Source organism: Triticum aestivum, chromosome 5A, assembly GCF_018294505.1.
Source record: "Triticum aestivum cultivar Chinese Spring chromosome 5A, IWGSC CS RefSeq v2.1, whole genome shotgun sequence".
Classification (NCBI taxonomy): Eukaryota; Viridiplantae; Streptophyta; class Magnoliopsida; order Poales; family Poaceae; genus Triticum; species Triticum aestivum.
The window spans coordinates 655,743,720-655,764,629 of record NC_057806.1 but is presented as its reverse complement, the minus strand read 5'-3'; the positions used below and the strand labels follow the sequence as shown (position 1 = coordinate 655,764,629).

The window sequence follows — 20,910 nt, the reverse complement described above, 5'->3', positions numbered from 1 at the left end:
TCACTGGTGGGCGGAAATACTTAATCGCCACAAGCAAACTCTTCCAAATTTGCCTGCATGATGAAATCTAACAGTGAGGGGTGCACAAAATCGCCCGCCACAAATAAATTTTGGAAACCTGCACAAAGAAATCAAATATCCAGAAGTTAGTTGCGGTGGGCCATAGTAGCCACCCGCCACACATAAGTTAGCTGTGACGGGCCATAGTAACCAACTGCCACACATAAAAGCGGTTTGTACAAGATGTGCACCGAATTTTTGTTGTAACGATCTCAAATTTTTACCACACCTTAGATGTGTCCAATGAAGATAGCATGCAAAGCTTCATCGGAGCCTGTGTGCCGCTATGAGAGAGTTATGCCCTATATAGTTGCCGGAAAGTCAATTAATGCCTCCAAAATAGAAAACCAACTCAAAAAGTGCTCAAATTTGATCATGGGGCTTTGGATGGGGTGTAGTAATCATAGAAAAGAGGTTAAAATGGTTTAGAAAAATGTTCTTGTGTGTGTAAGGCGGCGATTTTCGTTCAAAACCCCGACACTTTGTGGGAGAGTGTTCGGCTTGTACACGATGTGCACTAGGTTTTTGCTGTAACGATCTCAATTTTTTACCACACCCATAAATGTGTCCAATGAAGATAGCATGCAAAGTTTCACCCCTTTCGGAGCTCATTTTTCCGCCATTTCGTGTCAAAGAGGGTTCTTCCCTATATAGTTGCTGGAAAGTCAATTAATGACTCGAAAATAGAGACCCAACTCAAAAAGTGATCAAAATTGATCATGGGGCTTTGGATGGGGTGTAGTAATCATAGGAAAAGTTTGAGGTTAAAGTGATTTAGAAAAATGTTGCTGTGTGTGTGCCGAAGAGGTTTCTGCCCATTTAATAGTGGTTGGCGATCTCTTACGCCTGTCGCTGCTGGGCATAGCAGCCACATGTATGGCCATTGATTGCACCCGCCGCTGCTATTCCTGCGTGGGTGGTTTCTCTTCCCCCCTCCCAAAACCATCTCTCTTGTGACACAAAAAAATGGACCAAAAATTCAAATCATAACTCTCACCTCTCTCTCGTGGATGTCGCCCTAACCCCCCTTGATAACCCACAAGTATAGGGGATTGCAACAGTTTTAGTGGGTAGAGTATTCAACCCAAATTTATTGATTCGACACAAGGGGGGCCAAAGAATATTTGTAAGTATTAGCAGCTGAGTTGACAATTCAACCACACCTGAAGATTAAATATCTACAACAAAGTTATCAGTAGCACAGTAATATTATAATTTTGATAGCAGTAGTAACGATAACAGCAGTAGCAGTTGTAACAGTAGCAATATCAATAGTAACTTAGCAAGAACAATATGTGGAAAACTCGTAGGCATTGGATCAGTGAATTCGTTGGATAATATTCATCATATAACAGTCATAACCTAGGTCAACATAGAACTAGCTCAAGTTCATAAATATAATGTAGGCATGTCTTCCGTAAATAGTCATATGTGCTTACGGAAAAGAACTTGCATGACATCTTTTGTCCTACCCTCCCGTGGCAGCGGGGGCATAAGAAAACTAAGGGGTATTAAGGCCTCCTTTTAATAGAGAAGCGAAACAAAACATTAACACATAGTGAATACATGAACTCCTCAAACTACGGTCAAGACCGAAAATTATCCCAATTACTGTTACCCTGGGGTTTATGGATCATAACACGTAATAGGTGCATATGACTGATGTCTACTACACAACTTTATTCTTGTAGACTCGTGTTGGGCCTCCAAGCATAGAGTTTTGTAGGACAGTAGCAATTTTCCCTCAAGTGGATGACCTAAGATTTATCAATCCGTGGGAGGTGTAGGATAAAGATGGTCTCTTTCAAACAACCCTGCAACCAAATAATAAAAAGTCTCTTGTGTCCCCAACACATCAAATACAATGATAAATTATATAGGTGCACTAGTTCGATGAAGAGATGGTGATACAAGTGTAGTAATGATAGTAGATATTGATTTTTGTAATAGGAACAAATAAAAACAATAAGGTAGCAATTGATAAAACGGAGCACAAACGGTATTGCAATGCTTGAAAATGAGGCCTAGGGTCCGTACTTTTGCTACTGCAATCTCTCAACAATGCTAATATAATTGGATCATATAACCATCCCTCAAAGTGCGATGAAGAATCACTCCAAAGTTCCTATCTAGCAGAGAACATAAGAAGAAATTATTTGTAGGGTACGAAACCACCTCGAAGCTATTCTTTCCGATCGATCTATCCAAGAGTTCGTACTAAAATAACACCAAATAATTTCAGATTCATAATACTCAATCCAACACAAAGAACCTAAAAGAGTGCTCCAGGATTTCTACCGGAGAAACAAAGACAAGAACGTGCATCAACCCCTATGCATAGATTACCCCAATGTCATCTCGGGAATCCGCGAGTTGAGTGCCAAAACATATATCAAGTGAATCAATATGATACCCCATTGTCACCACGGATATTCATAGCAAGACATACATCAAGTGTTCTCAAACCCATAAAAGTATTCAATCCGATAAAACGAAATCTCAAAGGGAAAACTCAATTCACAACAAGATAGAAAGGGGAAAACACCATATGTCCAACTATATTAACAATGCCCGCGATACATCAAGATCGTGCCATCTCAAGAACAAGAGAGAGAGAGAGAGAGAGAGAGAGAGAGAGATTAAACATATAGCTACTGGTAGAAATCCTCAGCCCCGAGGCTGGACTACTCCCTCCTCATCATGGTGGCTGCCGGGATGATGAAGGATGATTCCCCCCTCCGGTAGGGTGTCGGAACAGGATCTAGATTGGTTTCTCGTGGCTACAAAGACTTGCGGCGGCGGAACTTCTGATCTAGGGTCTCCGTGAGGGTTTTTGGAATATTTGACGATTTATAGGGCGAAGAGGGGGTGCGGGAGGCCACCGAGGTGGGCACAACCCACCGGGGCGCGTCTGGGGGCCCAAGCGCGCCCTGGTGGGTTGTGCCCCCCCTCGGGGCACCCCCAGGTGCTGCTCTGGCCCATTGGATGTCTCCTGGTCCATAAAAAACCACAACAAGTTTTGCGGTGTTTGGACTCCGTTTGATATTGAAACAACAACTGACATTGGGGCACTGGGTCAATAGGTTAGTCCAAAAAATGATATAAAGTTGCTATAAAATGATTGTTAAACACCCAAGAATGATAATATAACAGCATGTATACTTCATAAATTATAGATACGTTAGAGACGTATCAGTGACTTGCAAGATTGGATCAGAACATAGATATAGTGGTGAAAACATAAACGGTTCAGATCTGAAATCATGGCTCTCGAGCCCTAGTGACAAGCATTAAGCACCGCAAAGTCATAGTAACATCAATCTCAGAACATAGTGAATACTAGGGATCAAGCCCTAAGAAAACTAACTCGATTACATGATGAATCTCATCCAACTCCTCACCGACCAGCGAGCCTACGAAGGAATTACTCACCCCCGGTGGGAAGCATCATAGAATTGATGATGAAGACTGGTTGGTGATGACGAAGACCGAAGTCCCTCTCTCCGGAGCCCCGAACGGGCTCCAGATCTGGTCTCTCGATAAAGAACAGGAGGTGGCGGCGGCTCCATATCATAAAACGCGATGAAACTTCCTCTCCTATTTTTCTGAAAAAATAGGATTTTATAGCATCGGGGTTAGGGTCAGCGGAGCCCCAAGGGCCCCACCACCCACCAGGGCGCCAGAGGGGGGCGCCCTGGTGTCTTGTGGGCAGTCAGGGCACCCCCTCCGATGGGTCTTGGTTCCAATTTTTTTTTATTCCAAAATAATTCTTCAAAAAGTTTCGTCAAAATCCGTTTTTTTTTTATTTCTGCACAAAAACAACACCATGATAGTTCTGCTGAAAACGGCGTCAGTCTGGGTTAGTTTCATTTAAATCATGCAAATTAGAGTCCAAAACAAGAGTAAAAGCGTTAGAAAAAGTAGATACGATGAAGACGTATCAACGGTGTACAAGTAACTAAATGTGTAGATTCACATATGTATAGAATTTAGATATGAACATTTATAATATATTCACATGTTTATCATAAATCACTTTTGGAGCTCGGCCTCCAGTTAGGCCTCCAAATTCAAATTTGAAATTCCATCGAAATTCATATTTTTACATTTTAAAAAATGCTGAAAAATATTACAGCTATACATGAAGGCATAACATACATATGTGTAAATTTTTAGTTCAAAATACATTGAAATGATGGCTGTGCAAAAAAGACAAATCTGGGGCTATTTAACACATGATACTATTCATTCTCCCAAGTCATGAATTTGTCTTTTTTATACAGGTCGCAACTCAAGGTATTTCTTCATAAATTTTTACACACGTGTGGGTTACATCCTTGCATACGTGCATATTTTTTCAGAATTTTTTGAATCATAAAAGTTTGAATTTGAATTTTTCAATAATAAAGGCCTCCATGGAGCTCGGCGTCCAAAACGCCTCTCTCCATGTTTATAGACTATACATGAATTTTACATTTGATTCGTATGCTTATATATAGATTAGATTCGCATATTTATAGATTCACATATGATTAATTTATGAAATTACGGCAAAACGTCTATTCACATATAGATGGAATTTTGATCCAGATTTACATATAGATGAACTTTTGTTCTCACATGCATATTCATCTCTTATCCGTATGTAGTATTCACATGCATATTTATTTGGAGTTATCAAACCATGCAAGACTTCAAAAAAGTGTTAAAATAAAAAAACAAGAAATTCCAAATATTTTTTCCGTGGAAGATGGTTTCTTTTACACAGTACAGACACAAGCACTTCCCTCTTTATTAATAGTAATTAATAATTCAGTAGTTGTGAAACTAGTCAAAGGTGGGTGAAAATTTAAAAAATAGGAAGGACGCCATTAAGGACAGCGTCCAGCTCTGGATGCTACTGTAGACAGTGTCCAGGCCTGGACGCTATAGCAAGCAACGTCCACACGCACACACGTGCATACACTCACCCCTATGAACGCACATACGCACACTCTATCTCTATGAGCACCTCCGAAAGACTAAGCCGACATATGATCTTGAAATTTACTAAGTCATCATAGACACCTCATCGTCGACGAGAACGTCTCCTCTCCTCCCACTAAATGCGCATCGCTGAAAATCCTGTAATAAATCCAGGAATAAATGCGAGCACCAGGACTTGACCCTGATGGACTGAGGATATCACAGTCCCTCTAACCATCCAACCACAGGTTGGTTCACCATGAAATATGTGTTAGTGCGTAGGGTTCACGCCAAATTTTAGTCCATTTGTATATCTGAGCAGCTCTTAGAAAAAAACAAAATTGAGGTATGTCAAAAAGTTTACTGTTTGTGCATCAAAATGCGATGAAATTTGGAGCTGAACTCACACACTAAAATATCTATTCCCTCCGTAAACTAATATAAAAGCGTTTAGATAACTAATTTAGTTATCTAAACATTCCTCTTATATCAGTTTACAGAGGGAGTACCACGCAGAAAAAAAGTCAGAATTTTATAAATTTAGTTTATTTTTCTTCAACTGGGGAGCCGAAATGGATATTCGTTTATTTTGTCCACATACCCATGCTAAAAGTGTTGTTCTGTATGTTGAATTGAACGCAGTGCTGCTGAATCTGTTTACAGTCGCTGCAGTTTGGTGTTATTTTGCTGCTGTTTCCCTACTTTCAGTTAGCTCTGTTTTTTAGCTAATGGCAGTGCGTGGGGGCTGTCCCCTCCCCTGCAACTGCACAAGAACTGTTAGTAATGAAATTGGGAGCTCAAGACACAGATGTCATTTCAACGATCTCTAAACGCATCATACATACTACTCCCTCTGTTCAATAATCTACTAGTGCGTATAGATTTTTTGAGTTGTCACTGCATTATGGAACCGAGGGAGTACATCTAACTCGCTTCCAACGTGTAACCGGCCTCAGACTATCTTGGCTGACAGCGAAGCTATGTCGTCCACGCATTCGTAGAGGTCTTTCTTCATCTCGGCAGTCGACTGTTCCACAAACTCCTTGTACTCCGCGATTGAATCGATGAGCTTAAGCAGCTCCCTCGCGCACATCTGGGTTTCTTCGTCGGTCTCCCTCAATGCGGCCTGGAGACCCTCTTCGGAGTTCTGCCGAATCACAACAATGATGTAAATAATTTATCTGATGGTGGTACGTGTGTCGTGCTACAGGAACAGAGCAAATTAAAAGACCATGTTACCTTCAAAAACTCCTCTGCCTCCTTCTCAACAGTGCTCATGTGATGTTCCTTTTTCTCTAGCTCGTCTTTCAATTTTCTAGCATCGGCTGCGCAGCGTGAAACGTGATTCTGGATTTCACGATCCAGTGAATCCAGCTGACCAGTCATCTGGGAACAGAAACCACAATGTAAATGAAATATAACTACTAGTACCGGTGATGCCTTTCAGGGCATGTGCAGTAGTCGAGAAGGCAACCTTCTCTTAAGCTTCCATGTCATTTAAAGATGATAATTCGAACATGTTAGACAACAGATTATCTCTTTATGTTGTTTCTAGCAAGTAATATTTGCATGCCCCTAAAATTATGTAGCGATAACTAAATAAGACCAAGATATGGCATCTGACTCCATCGATAAAAACATCTTAAGCGCTGAGAGAACATCTCTTAGTTAAGAGAAGGCACACCCTTCTTTTCACTTCTCTCTTCCAACTCAGCAATTATCCTACGTGGCAGGGGCATTACCAAGAGAAGACTGGCATCACCCCATTACACATGCCCTTAGGACACTGGTTCCCTAGCAGTTGGAGCAGAGAAATAAAACAAACCACAGTACCAGCAATATAGCAAGTTTTCTACCATAAAATGCAGGTCAACGGAACGTTGTAACCAATTAGTATCTTCATTCAGGAACATAAGTAACGCATCTCCAACTTTGACAACTGATGTTTATAATTTGGATTGGCAGAGTGAAAACAGTATGATTAGGTTTGCCATGAAAATATTTACTAAAATTATAGTCTTATGACTCTTTGCTAACTTATTCATATGAAAACTAAGGACCAAAAATGCACGCTAGAGACAATGTCAAAAGTCAAAACACAAAATAACATGTATTGTTGAACTGAGGGAGTATAAGACAAGGAAGTAAGCCATTGGCCAGTGTTGACTTGAGATTTTAAATAAAAAAGAGTTCACTTGAGTACTTTTTCCATGATGCACAGCACATAACTAATAAGCCAACGATTTTCTACACTGTAATGAGTACTAAATTCATGACATTTTTAGACTAGTGGACTAATTTTATCAACCCATACTACAGAATCTCCATTTTGCCAGGATTGTAGACAAGTTTCGCAAAAAAATTATACAGAAAGAATTTCCACTTTGAAGCATGAGTTTAAAAAGTCAATCATAAACATACTAAGGGTTAAAAATGGACTTCAGGTATTTGCTTTACTTTTTCATGCTGTGATATATCATTTATAGTATAAGGTGACTGACCTCATTATGTTTAGCCTGTAGAACAGAAACATGACTCTTTTTCTCTTCCAGCATTTTAACAATTCCTTGCAACTGCTTTTGTAGATCAATTGACTCATCATGCTTTGAGATAATTAGCCGTTTAGTCTCATTAGCAAGAGCATTGAGCGCGGGCTTCAGGATGGTTTTGTAGGTGGTACCAAGGATCTCAGCCGGGGAGGATCCTTTTGCATTTACCTCGAACTGGAAATCAATACTGGGTTTCAACCTGCAAAATGGTACAGCAGTGTTTGACAGTAAGGCAACAAGCTCTACATATAAATTGACGAAACAGAACTTGAAGAATAAACAACAGAACCACAATAAAATGATACTCTTATCTTTCTGAGATTTTGATCTTTGTTTGCTTCAGTCTGCCACTAACTAAGCACTGAGGGACAATACTTAGGAATACCGTGTTACACAAAATCTGTCCCGGCGATGTTTTCTTTTAATTGAAAAATGTTACTTAATTTTTATATTTCTCAATTATGAAGAATGCTATGATGCGAAACATATTAGAAGCTCTTTGTAAAGATGTATGTATCACAGCAATAACGAATTAATATATAAACATCTGATACAATGTAGCAATAGAGGAGCACTATGAATGAAGTATAACTAAGTTTGCCTAAACATGTGTCCATCACCCAAAAGAAAGCTAAATTATCACATAGACTAAAAATAGTTACAACCTTGCTGGAAATGCTTTCACACATGAAGTCGTCAATTTGCAACATGATACTATGTTCAACAGAAGAACTAAAGAAATTATGATCAGGAAGAGTGGGTGAAGGGATTACACAGAGTTAAGCTACATGAACAATTGGAGGGAAAATGGGAGACAAAGTAAAACAAGGGCAAAAACATATCATGTCCTACAACTTTCCCGCACTTTCTGATGGACAACACTGCAAAGTTGGAACCGTCTCTATTCAGCTAATGTAAACTACTAGAGGACTGCCTCATGCACACTCTTATTTATTGTCTCAATCAGAAGCCTGTGTACGCACAGATCTTAATATCAAACGACTGATAGTATAATTATTGTTTTTGAACAGAAAGCAGTTTACTTAATCTAACCTGACATCTCAATGATAATCCAAGGAAAAATAAGGCTTTACCCTAAGCTATATAATTGCACATACAGCAGACTAGCAGAGTGTACTCTAGACCGTTAAGGAAACAAGCAGTAAAACAAGTTAAGAATGACAAACAACAAGGTAAAAGGTAAAATACAAAAGACACGAGACAAATTGCACAATCAAGAGAGCAATATCACAGGCTAAAGTACAATCTTGTAAACTGCATGACCGCATATCCTAAACAAAGCAAAAGATCATACAAAAAGAATTCTGACATTAAAAATTAGAGTGCTTAGGCATGAACAAAATTAGATGACTCTCCAAATGAACTAATATTTGAACTATGGAGGTTAAGAAGACCAGACATATTGAACTATAGAGCACCATTTCAGCATTACAATAGATAGATGCTTCTTTAAGTTATATTTCTGCACAATAAATAAGAGAGTCATGGTTACTCAGTTAAGGTCAGTTTAAAGGTGCTTAGATAACAATCGAACCATTGGTGAAAGAATAAAAACATGGAGAAAAAAATCGAAGAATCAGGAGATTCAAAGTTCTTTTGGGAATTCATACTTCCGGAGGGACTGGTTGCACAGCTCGGCAAGGCCCTCGATCTCCTCGAGCTTGCTGACAAGTGCAGCTTCAAGTTCCCACCCCTTCTCCTCCAGTACAGCATTTGCATTCTCCAACTTGGAGATATCATGCTCCACCGCTTGCATCTCCCTAGCCATCCTATCGACGTCCCTGACATTCACCACCTGCGTCTCCACCTGTTTCAGCAGCTCCTCATTCTCGGCCATCGTCTGCTGGCAATTCATCACCTTGGCCTCCAGCTCCTTCTCCTTCTCCACCAAGGCATCTTCCTTCTCCTTGATCTTGGTGGACCAGCTCTTCACCACCGCCTCGAACTTCTGAACGTCGGCAGTAAATGCATCCTTCTTCTCCTCCAGCGCCTTGAGGCGAGAGGGCGCCGAGATTTGCTTGCTCCGCTTGGCCTCGAGATCCTGGACCTCCTTCTCCAGGTCCTGAATGGCCACTCCCAACGCATCGACTTGGGCGCGGGCCTTGGAGTGGTAGTCGTCGTCGAGGGCAGCGACGGCGTCATCCTCGCCTGTGAGGAACAGGTAGTAGCTCCCGGTGATGTAGGTCATCAGGTCAGTGGAGGGGGGAGGGTTCGCGCCGAGGCCGTCGGTGGCGCGGCAGAGGAGGGTGAGCCAGTAGAGGACGGAGAGGAGCGGCGGCCAGGAGTGCGGGGTGCCGGGGGCCTTGAGGGCGGATCTGGTGACCTTGTAGGGGCATGCGAGGGAGCGGAGGAGGGCGAGGAGGTCGTCCTCCCAGGCGGCGCCCTTGAGGGGGTAGCGGAGGCGGTCGGCGAGGTGGTGGAAGGCGGCGACTATGTCCTTGGCGGGTGGGAGGGGCGGGCGGAGGTGGATGGCGGCGGGGACGAGGTAGGCGTTGACGGCGCGCAGGGCGGCGGCCTGGGAGGCGCGGTCGGAGAGGCTGGTGATGGGGGCGGCGTGGGAGGGCGCCGTGCCCATCGAGGAGACGCTGACGGCGTCGGAGTCGCGGCGGGAGAAGGCGTGGTCGAGGTTCCGCGGGTAGAGCGGCTGGTCCGTCATCGGGGTGCGGTCGACGGCCGCCGAGGAGGTGGGGGCCTTCGGGTGGCGCCCGCCGCCGCGCCCGCGCCGCATTTCCGGTGCCGGAGTTGGGGTAGGGGTTTGGTCTGGAAATTCCGGGGTTTCGATTTGATTTGGGGACCAAGTGGAGAAAAATGCAGAACGCTATGCGGTTGGGAGGCCCTGGGCTGGGCTTTTACGTGGGCTACGTGGCCGAACTCGGAAACAAAGTTGGGCCGCTAGGCCCGTTAGGCCGGCCAGTTACTGTCCAGGTCGGACGTCTGACTCGGCCTCCAACCATCGCTTCCCATATATACTTCTCCACGCCCTTCCTGCCAAAAGGATTCGAGCCGAGCAAGGGGGGGTCGACGTTGCCAGCCAGCCAGCCAGCCGTCCGCCATGGACACGGACGAGTTCCAAGCGGTGCTGGAGAGGATGCTCCAGCTGCGGCTGGATTGCCCGCCGGACGGCGACGGGGCCACCGCTCCTCAGGACGCCCCGGCGCGGCCCGCCGCCGCGGACGACGACCACGCAAAAGTAAAACAATCGGCGGCTGAATGGACGGAGGTCCTGGTGGGCGAGATGGCGAGCGCCGCCTCCATGGACGACGCCCGGCGCCGCGCCGCAAAGATCCTCGAGGCCTTCGGGGGCGCCGTCTGCACTCCCGCCGGCCATGTCCTCGCCGATAAGGACCGGGAGCTGGCGAACATCCGGCGGCAGAACAGCATCCTGAAGAAGGCGGTGCTGCTCCAGCACCGGCGGCACGTGGAGGACGAGGAGAAGGGCAGGGAGCTCCAGGGCCAGGTCGCCCAGCACCGGGAGCAGGTCCGGCAGCTCGAGGCGGACAAGTATGTGCTGTCCATGCACCTCAGGAACGCGGGCGGCGGGGCCTCCATGCCGGGGAACTTCAACCCGGAGGTTTTCTGAAGAACCAAAGGCCGACGATGGTCTATCCAGCCGATTATTTGACGGGTTGATTTTCATTTAGCATGATGATATATCATACCCTGTTCAAGTCTGACTCTTTTTGTCTTGTATGTAATACTCATAATAGGGCATCTATCATTATTCATCAATATAGCATATTTTGATTTATTTATCTACTAGCAAAAAGGCCCGTGCGTTGCAATGGGAGATTTTTTTTTACATAATCATCAATAGCCATGACCACATTTTGTTGCATCATCGAGATACACTATCACTCTCAATTTCGTGAAATGATGAACAGTTTTAGAATTTTGAAATCATGAACATTTTCTAAAACTTGTGCACATATTTGAAATCATAAATTTGAACATTTTTACAAATTTTAGAACATATTCTGAAATCAAGAACATTTTTTGAATTCATGAACATTTTATACTATTTGCAAACATTTTTAAAATTTGTGAACATTTTTTAGTTTATTTTTTATTTTATGTGCAAATGGACGAACCAAACGACGGATGAAAATCTGGTAACAATCGATGTACAAAAGAAAGGGAGTAAGAAACGTCTGTGCCTTTAATAGAAAAAGAAAAGTACTAATTACGGGTACAACATAAAATAATTTTAAAAATAATTAACATGCAAGATAATATTGTATTTAGAATCTGCAATTTTTTGTGAGCGATCTCCATATATAATATGCTAAATTTGGAGTTGGGGTTTGAAAGATATGAATATTTAAAAAAATACTTCAATTTGCAAAAAAAAGAAGTTAAAAAGAGAATATTTTGGCTGTAATTATACTGTGTAGACCATCTGTTAAGCGACACTTGGCAAGGTAGCTCTATATTACGTCAACTGAAAGTTAATACAAAGTTGGGTCATTTATTTTAAAACGGGGAGAGTTGCTCTATATTACGCCAACTGAAATTCACGAAAATAAGGCTGAAAAAATGGGCAGGGTCCGGGTTCAAACCCAGGTCTCCTAGATGGTAGAGAAATGCCTAAGCCGGTAGGGTAGTTTGTTTTCTTTTGTTGTGCAAGGGCATTTCTGTAGATGAATCAGATGCTATCGACGGCGGCTTAAGAAAAAAAAGTATCATTTTTTCATTTACGGGTGGCATTGATGGGTAATTTTTACCAACTTTGAAGGTAATTTTAATAACGGACGACCAGAAGCGATAGCCGCTTTATTAGTAGAGATAAAGATTTTTCTTCTTATGATGGCACACTCTCCTCTCATAGTTAGATAAAATTGCATGCACAAATCTACTATGAGCTATTACATACAATACGAAATCTGCAGCACACATTGCACGCACAATATCTAACTACTTATCTGCAACTTGGATTGTCCAAAAGCATCTACAACCGGCCTCCACTTTGTTCCTATACATCTGGAAGGACAACCTGACTGTACCTGGACATGAGAGAGAAGGAAAGAGGCTACCCAATCAAACCCCTCATTTTGTCTCTACATGTCTGAGCTATCTGTAAACCCTCAAACTTAGACCATATATAGGGAGGATATAAGGGCATCCGGAAATGCCGACGCAGTCCGCCACATCAGACCCGGCCCACCCAGACCATTTTATCTTATTCTTTATTTTATTTTCTTTCTCTCTCTCTTCATCCCTATCAATCACATGCATTTAAGTGATACAGTCAATTGTGTGTATGAAGATTGAGGGTTCAAAGCAAACATCCGAACACGTCCGTGGACATATAGGGGGCCAAATTAGCTCAATCCAGTTGTAGATGCTCTAATAGAGCGAGAATGGAAGAGGTAATCACAACTCTAGCATAACTATTTTTTCTTGACAAAAAACGCTAACAAAACTTTTAAAAGGTTTTGGTGTGAAGAGCTATTTTAGATTCCCTGTATTACATACACCCTCTATAATTTTTATATATATTAGAAGATGACGAGTGAAGTGCTTTTATCTAGTATTTTCACCATAAAAGTAGTTATTATGTCGAAGTGCTTTCAGGCTACTTTATCCCCAGGGCCTCATTCGGTCTGGAGGATTTTCGTAGGAATAACATAGGAACAAGGATTTCAGAGAAAAATTTCCTATATATGCATTCGGTTTATAAGAAATGCGTATAGGAATTTCGTAGGAATACTACTCATTTCCTGTGTTTTTGGAGGAAACTACACATTCACTCAAAGCCCATTTTGCGCGTAGGAACGAGGCAAGTCAATTTCTTAGGATGGCAAGTGCCATCCTATCAAATTCCTATACTACTCCTAATTCCTACGTTCTGATTTCCTCCAAACCGAATAAGCCCTAGTATGATGCACTCTACACTCCATGCACCCTAGCCATGTAAAAAAAAAAAGCTATCCGTGTCTACTCGAGGGATAGCCATCCAACCAAACACATTCCACATGAACGTGGATATCCCAGCAAAGACGCCGTTTGGTCTCATCCAGTACCGTTATCCATCCATGCACAGGACGCGAGGCATCCGTGTCAGGGAACTTCCACCCGGAGGTTTCTGAGCAACCAAAGACGGCAGGATATATAGTTTTCTATTTAACATTGATAAATGGGCATCGAGGATTATAGTTAATAGTGCATCGAGCATTTAGCTGCGCAGGTTTCAATAGGTCATTGTCGAGATGAGAGATCGTGGGGATCCCCTTTTAGAGATTACACTTCAGATATTGAGGCTATGGGAAAGCTTTAGTTTTCAGTAAGGGTCTGAACAAAAAGGTTTGGGCTGTCCTTCATTTTTGTTCCAAGCATCAGCTATTGATTTCAGTGTGCTTTCCCTGTTTTCTCTTGCAGATTGTATCAGCTGTACTCCCTTCGGTCCTTTTTAGTTCGCATATAAGATTTGACTGAAGTCAAGGCTTGTAAAGTTTGATCAACTTTATAGAAAAAAGTAACAACATTCACAATCTAAAATCAATATCAATAAATGTGTCATGACTTAAAGTTTCATATTGTATAACTTTAGCATGGCAAATGTTTATATTTTTCATATAAATACGGTCAAACTTTGTGAAGTTTGACTTCAGAGTATTCTAATATGCAGAGTAAAAAGGACCGGAGGAAGTATGTGGAAAGATCGTCGCTTAAGAGGCAAAGGATAATAACACAAGCATCTGCCAAACTCAACCAAATAAAAGTTACAGAGTTGTACGCGCAGAATCACTAGATTTCCACCATGCTTGCTCTCCAGGCTTCCGAGATGGTTCTACCAACTGGAGCTGGAAGACGGTCACGGTCCTAGCAGAAGGGGTGGGTCCTTCTTCCCGCTCCCAGAGTCGGGGTCCTCTGCTGGAGCAGGCCTCGGCACAGCCCACACACGGAGTGGCGGCTCAAACATCTTCCCCACGACATCTGGCGGCGGCTGCTGCGGCGCGTCCTCCCCGGGGAGCACCACGAGGCCCTTCTCCCTTAGAGAAGATGGCTCGCCATAGCACTCTTTCCAGAGGGAGTCCACCAGCTGCCGCTCCTCACGGGCTGCTTGCAGGTCGTCTGCGTCCATGGCGCTGATGCCTTCGATTCGGCTCTTCAGGACGTCTTTCAGCTTGTCTTGGTCAGGTAGAGCGTTGCGTGCAGCTGGTGTCTTGTCACGCGCCAGCTCTAGAAGGCCGCCCAGGGCAGCCTCCCGGACTCCAGAATCGTCGCTGGATGCGAGGTGTATAAGTTGATTCGGAAGACCAATCTTTTCAGCAACGTTCCTATCCGCCTTGTTGTTCAGCAGGTACTGTGTGAGATGCAGAGCTTTCCTGGGATGATACAGACAGGACAACTGTTATGGACATTCCAGGTGTGTAATTCCAGTAGCAACAGAATTTTCTTAGCCAGAATCAACAAAACTAGTACAAAAACACCAGCATGAATAAACCAAGCGTTGCATATGTTGATAGGATAGTTTCATTAGCAAAGTTGATTAACAACTTAACATGTCTATTCACATCGCTAGAATTCTTGTGATAACTCTTTTAGTGATGTGCGAATGCAGACCATATCTGAATAGAGAACCTGGTTGCCCCAGTTCCACTGATGGTGGATATTGTGACAATAGAAAGCCAGGTTATCAAAAGAAACGGGAAGTATAAGTTGCATGATTCGAGTAAAAACAATTTCTGAGTGATTCCTCTTCTACTGACAAGGGTAGACATGCAAGCTGTTCCCATATAGAATTTCTGCTTTGAAGGGGAGCCTTGGCGCAGTGGTAAAGCTGCTGCCTTGTGACCATGAGGTCATGGGTTCAAGTCCTGGAAACAGCCTCTTACAGAAATGTAGGGAAAGGCTGCGTACTATAGACCCAAAGTGGTCGGACCCTTCCCTGGACCCTGCGCAAGCGGGAGCTACATGCACCAGGTTGCCCTTTAAATGTCTTGCTAGAAGATGGTACAATTTCTTGGATACAGGGAAAGTTCAGAGTACTGTTCTGGTGTATATTTCTTGTCCTAACAAACCCAACCAATTCAAAAATTCTCTTATGAAAATATGCAATGGTGTGCCATAGGAGGATAGGCACATAGCTGTTCTAAATACCACAAAACATACCTCTGAAGTCTAGCATCATCAGAACCAAGTGCATCTTTCAGTGCAGCATGTCCATTTCCTAGACGAAATGCAGCAAGACCAGATTGGTTATTGCGAATCAGAGCTGCAACACAAGGGTATGAAAACAATTATTAGCATGAAAACAACAAAAGAGGACTACATGAAGTTGAACTAGTGATCCTTGCATGCAATTTCTTTTGTCATATATGAAATGCACAAATACAAAGACAAAGAAGATATGGCTTACAAGAGATAGCTCCAAGAGCTTTTGTGCGCGCAGTCGTGCTAGGATCAGACCTGAAGTTTGTCAATAGTGGCTCCAGTCCATTAGATTCCATGACAAGTTGCTGGCTTTTCGGGTTATTCTGAACAACCGTACTCACAACTTCTGCTGCCTTTGCTCGGATGCCAGCATGTGAATTTTTTAAGTAACCAAGTAGAGGATCTAGTCCACCGATAGAATGAAGATCTGCTTGGACAATTCAAACATTTAACAAATTCCATATGGTTAACCGCACTAACTATTTAAAAGCAGATAGATCATCATCTGGCTCATCAGTGATCTTACCATTTGCCATATCAATGGATTCCACATGCTCTTGTAACTCATCAAGCATATCTGCGCACAAAGTTAGAAAATGTTTAGCTCAATGGACTTTAGCATGCACTGACAAATCAGAATCGGGTGCGGAAGGTAATTTTAAACATACATGAACAAAGGGTGTGAAAGGAAAAGCAGGGTCTGATCAAAATAATCATCATAAGATGCATTTCTAATTGAAGTGGGAATGGTAAAAATTTAGCAGCACACAAACAGAAAAACTTCATGGACTGTGACGAATATCTACCTCACCCCAAATGTTTATCAGAAAGTATAAAAGAACAAATTTCTTACTTTCTATCAAACAACAGCAATTATTTCTGCCACATATTAGTTGTGTGAATTTCAATACCACAAGGCACACATATTGCACAATCAAGTAAAAAAAATTAAATAAAATTTGCACCGTAAAGGGAGAATAACAGCAAGCCAACTGGTTAAAAATCAGTTCAGGAATAACTGCCCATTGCTAATGTCAGGCCTATCCATTCACAGTGTTTGCCGCATTTTATTTATATATCATATCCGCATGCAAATGCTATGAATTTAAACAAGTATCCTCAGCCCTAGTTTTAAGCTCCAAGCATTAAATATTTGCTAGTTGCATGTTGTAGAGCACATACGGCACACAACAGCCAGTGTCTAGAGCGATGAAAATGCTCTCAGATGTGAACAATAGCATCCAAACAATCTGTGGGGTATAAAATTGCATGTCTAACAGAAAAACATCTACAGGTAAACAACAGAAGGAATGTGAAAGCATGATAAGAAACATGTAGGTTTGAGAATATGATGATCACAGAAACAGGAACACCTGTGAAGGTACCTTCAATGTTCTCTGGAGTGACGCCATGAGACTGCAACACATCATCAGGGGTTTTCATCACCTGGGCAATCTCCTTCATCCTGCCAACAACATCGACTGTATTTGCCTGCATCGCCTCCATAAACCATTTCCTGTCCTCCTCGCTGCAAACCGGAAATCAGGGGAAGTATTAGCAATAGGAATATACTCGCCGCCCAGTCGCAATGTGTTCCAATCATTTTGAACTGCAGAAAAATCGAACGGCTCCAACTAAATAAATAAACCTTGAATGATCGAACAGAGTTCTAGATCAAACAACAGCTTTATTTAGTTAATTGTAATGCTACATCAGGACGAGTGAGTCGCATCAACCCAAATGGTAGTATAGAAGAATATTCAAACAGGAAGTATGGCGGCAATTTTAGCGAGACGATACAGCTAGAGCATCATGATTCTTCATCCACAACATGAACTGGTAGTGTACAAGAACGAACTGAACATCCCAACTGATACAGACTACTAGAACATACCAGTAACTTAGCCTTATAAAATCTGAATCCCAATTGAAACATAGCCGTAAAACCTAGAACCAGTAACTCTATATAGCCTTCCTTAAAATCTGGAAAACCCGCACCAGATTCATCCCCAGAATCTAAACGGGGACCGAGCAAGGAAACGAATCGGGTAACTAACTATGTACGGGGAGCAACGGCCTTACTTGAACCAAAAAAAAAAACTATGAACGAGGAGCACGAAGGAAGGGGTTTGGGGAGGGGATCTGGGCGAGAGCGGACCTGAGCGCGCGGGGCGGGTTGGTGCCGTCGCTGCCGTGGGCGAGGCTCCACTTGAGCAGGCCGTTCCAGTTGGGCCCTCCTCCTGCTCCTTCCTTGGCCATGCCGCCGGAGAGGCGCCGCCGCTGCTGGAGCTGCGAGATTGATTCTTCAGGCGTGCGTGCGTGCGTGCGTGGTCGAACGTGGTAGAGCTTCTGGCTCTCTCCCTCCTCCTTTTGTAGTGCTCTCTTTGGTTTGGTTGGTCTCTCCTCGCCTTGGTCGGCCGTGGCGTGGTGTGGTGGAGACGGAGGGACCGCTCGGCGGCGGCGGGGGTCTGGAGTGCTCTAGAACCTGCGGAGGAGGAAGCCAAAGCTTCTTTGGGCCGGCCGCCGCGCCGGGTCTTCGGGCCTTGAACAATGTGGAAAGCTAGCCGGGCCTGTTGCGTAAATTGGGCTACGAAGAGAGCCCTTTTTGTCTTGTACTACTATAAGCGCTTGGGCTTTGCATCAGTGTTTCATCGGTGAAAAACAAACATTTGGGTAACGTTTAGTGTTTAATTTTTTTTACACAGGCCAAAATGCTTAACCTTTTTGCCTCAAAATTTGTGGTAGCATTTGAACGTGACTAAGAGCACCTGAAAATTGTCCTTTTTCTTTTGACATTTTCAAAAGTTATTTTTGAGCATGCTCGGGAGCCGAATTGAATTTCTGGAATGTGCCTCACTGTCCTTCTTCCCGAAGAAAAGAAAAGAATATGCCTCGTCAAGATTCAAGAACAAAAGGAGAGAAGAAGAAAATGTGCCTCAATATCCTTCTTCCCAAAAAAGAGAAAAGAACATGCCTCGTCAAGATTCGAGAACAAAGGGAGAGAAGAAACCGTTTGGTGTTGGGCATTTGGTCATGGAAGCAGAAGAGGGACGCACACACACAGAACACAGAAAATCCACCATTCGCGAAGCACACAGAATGTCATAGTTGAGCAGAGATAAGGAAAAGTTTGATTCAAAGGATTTTCATAGGATCTTTGAAGGATTAGAATCTTTAGAAATTTTTCCTATGTTGATCGTTTGATTCGTAGGATTGAATTCTGTAGGATTTTTGATTGAATCCTGTAGGATTTTTTTCTAAGAATTCATTTGTACTACATTTCACAGGAATTCTAGCATCCACTCAAACTTTTTGAAAGAAATCCTTTATTTTTCCCTTAACACATTCAAACAAACTCACTATAGAGATCCAATGGGCATGCCATTTCAATCCTGCGTTTCCTATTCCTGTGTTTTTGCAATCCTATGAATCAAAGAGGCCCTAAGGGCTCCTTTGATTCAAAGGAATTGCATAGAATTTTTGAAGAATTTGAATTCTTAGGAATTTTTTCTAGGATCCTATGGACATACCATTTCAATCCTGCGTTTTTTCTGTTCCTGTGTTTTTGCAATCCTATGAATCAAAGAGGCCCTAAAGGCTCTTTTGATTCAAAGAAATTGCATAGGATTTTTAAAGGATTTGAATCCTTAGAAATTTTTCATGTGATGCTTGTTTGATTCGTAAGTTTGGCATCCTTAGAAATTTTTCCATAAGATCCATTTGTACTATATTTTGGAGGAAGATTTCCATCCACTCAAACCTCTTTGTAAAGTTCCTCTGTTTTTCTCGCGCTATCAAACATTCTTTCAGATCCTGTAGGATACTATGGGACATGCCATTCTATTCATGCATTTTTTCCTATTCCTTCATTTTGAAGGACCTGCGAATGCCCTAAATGTTGGACGAACAAAGAGGCAAGTAGCTAGCAGTGCACCAGAAGGAACATTTTGCAAGAACCATATTTCTTCCAGCTTGCAAGAACATTTACACGGTACATGCACACGTTTGTACGAGTGGGCTACACCTTCGAACCTTTCCTACTCCTAATCTCCCGACTGCCTAGCTACCTACCTGTGGCCAGCAGGCCAGACACAGTGACACCCACACACGAGCAGCCTAGCTTCTTCCTGATGCTACAATTTTCGCGTCAGGAACTGAAGCAGAAGAGGGACGCGCCCGCACATCTTCCTCTCTCCGAAACCAAAACAAGACGTGCAGCCAACATCCCTGGCTAGTGGCTATTCCCTAGGCTAGGAGACAGCTAGTTGCTGCAGTCTGCAGAGGATCGTTTACGCGCAGGTGGAGGCGGCGTGCCTGCGCGGCGGCGCGAGCAGGAAGAGGGACTCGATGTCCGGCGGCTGGAAGTAGCCACCCTTGGGCGGCCCCCGGCGCGGCGCCGCCCTGCCGAGCTCCGCCGCGGGCTTCTTCCTTGGCGGCGGCGGCGGGCACGTCGGCAAGGCCGGGATGCGGCAGTCCTCCCTCCTCGGCGTCTCCCACCCCTGCTCCTCCGCCACCGTCGTCGTCGTCACGCCATATTCCATCGGCACCTCCACCTCCATACCCCGTGGACTGTCTTCTCCTAGACTCCTACCAAGCGGGTTTGGTTTGAGCAGCAGCAGCTGGCCGGTGAGCAAGCTACCAAGAAGGAACAGGGAGAGTGAATGAAGTGAGGTGAGCAACCACGGCGGCCAGGCTGCGTGTCTAATATAGTGGTACGAGCGCGTAGCGTGGTGGAGTACAGCGGCATTGCGGTGGCGACGCGGCTCTGGGATTGTACACTAACTCACGCCATGAACTGCGGGACCCTGGTGGACGTGGGCTCCGCTGTCGGCGAGACGGGTAAGCGCGGGTGCGCGTGAGGAAGCCAGGCCAGCAGAGCCGCCGTACGTGGCGCGGGGTCGCGAACGCGCGGGAGCCGGCGTCGGTCGAAAGCGGGGGAACGGTCTAGAGCGAGCGCCCTCGCCTCGGATCCTCTGCGGCCGCCTCGCTCGCTCCCGCGACACGACCGCCAGGGATGGATCATGGCTGGCGTCGCGTCGTGATCGTGCCCTGAAAACCACTGCACACCGGCCGTACGGATCCAAGACACCGATCAAATCATTCCTCTTTTTTTTTTGTCAGCAAAATATGTTTATACTACATGCTTCATTTTGTTCTTTGC

At 43.9% G+C, this 20,910-nt stretch overlaps 3 protein-coding genes across 4 annotated transcripts; all 3 read right to left on the bottom strand.

Annotated features, from left to right (window-relative positions):
- Nucleotides 1-5,814: 5,814 nt before the first annotated feature.
- LOC123105689 (kinetochore protein NDC80 homolog) lies at nucleotides 5,815-10,387 on the bottom strand. Its single transcript, XM_044527801.1, has 4 exons — nucleotides 9,206-10,387; nucleotides 7,527-7,773; nucleotides 6,265-6,411; nucleotides 5,815-6,172 (listed from the first exon to the last, which is right to left on the bottom strand). Exons 1-4 carry the CDS (start codon nucleotides 10,321-10,323, stop codon nucleotides 5,978-5,980), a joined length of 1,707 nt encoding a protein of 568 aa, XP_044383736.1. The 5' UTR covers nucleotides 10,324-10,387; the 3' UTR covers nucleotides 5,815-5,977.
- Nucleotides 10,388-14,076: 3,689 nt separating this feature from the next.
- Nucleotides 14,077-18,254, bottom strand: LOC123105688 (hsp70-binding protein 1). Of its 2 annotated transcripts, none has more exons than XM_044527799.1 (6): nucleotides 17,908-18,254; nucleotides 17,123-17,277; nucleotides 16,276-16,326; nucleotides 15,955-16,176; nucleotides 15,708-15,810; nucleotides 14,077-14,920 (listed from the first exon to the last, which is right to left on the bottom strand). In XM_044527799.1, exons 1-6 carry the CDS (start codon nucleotides 18,006-18,008, stop codon nucleotides 14,407-14,409), a joined length of 1,146 nt encoding a protein of 381 aa, XP_044383734.1. In that variant the 5' UTR covers nucleotides 18,009-18,254; the 3' UTR covers nucleotides 14,077-14,406. The 2 variants fall into 2 exon arrangements, with proteins under 2 accessions (XP_044383734.1, XP_044383735.1); XM_044527800.1 differs by having other exon boundaries at nucleotides 17,135-17,277; nucleotides 17,908-18,250.
- Nucleotides 18,255-19,652: 1,398 nt separating this feature from the next.
- LOC123108239 (cyclin-dependent protein kinase inhibitor SMR4) lies at nucleotides 19,653-20,420 on the bottom strand. Its single transcript, XM_044530066.1, has one exon. The coding sequence runs from the start codon at nucleotides 20,306-20,308 to the stop codon at nucleotides 20,039-20,041; it is 270 nt and encodes an 89-aa protein (XP_044386001.1). The 5' UTR covers nucleotides 20,309-20,420; the 3' UTR covers nucleotides 19,653-20,038.
- Between the last annotated feature and the right edge of the window lie 490 nt (nucleotides 20,421-20,910).

Bases quoted from the DNA above. Each gene is read 5' to 3' on its own strand.
- LOC123105689 (XM_044527801.1), bottom strand. From the start codon at position 10,323: ATGCGGCGCGGGCGCGGCGGCGGGCGCCACCCGAAGGCCCCCACCTCC. The intron at 7,774-9,205 runs GTATGAATTCCC...ACCATTTTGCAG, and splicing joins TGCAACCAGTCCCTCCGGAA to GTTGAAACCCAGTATTGATT. The intron at 6,173-6,264 runs GTAACATGGTCT...GTGATTCGGCAG, and splicing joins AGGCAGAGGAGTTTTTGAAG to AACTCCGAAGAGGGTCTCCA.
- LOC123108239 (XM_044530066.1), bottom strand. From the start codon at position 20,308: ATGGAGGTGGAGGTGCCGATGGAATATGGCGTGACGACGACGACGGTG.
- LOC123105688 (XM_044527799.1), bottom strand. From the start codon at position 18,008: ATGGCCAAGGAAGGAGCAGGAGGAGGGCCCAACTGGAACGGCCTGCTC. The intron at 15,811-15,954 runs GTAAGCCATATC...CTTGTGTTGCAG, and splicing joins AGCTCTTGGAGCTATCTCTT to CTCTGATTCGCAATAACCAA. The intron at 14,921-15,707 runs GTATGTTTTGTG...GTATCATCCCAG, and splicing joins GATGATGCTAGACTTCAGAG to GAAAGCTCTGCATCTCACAC.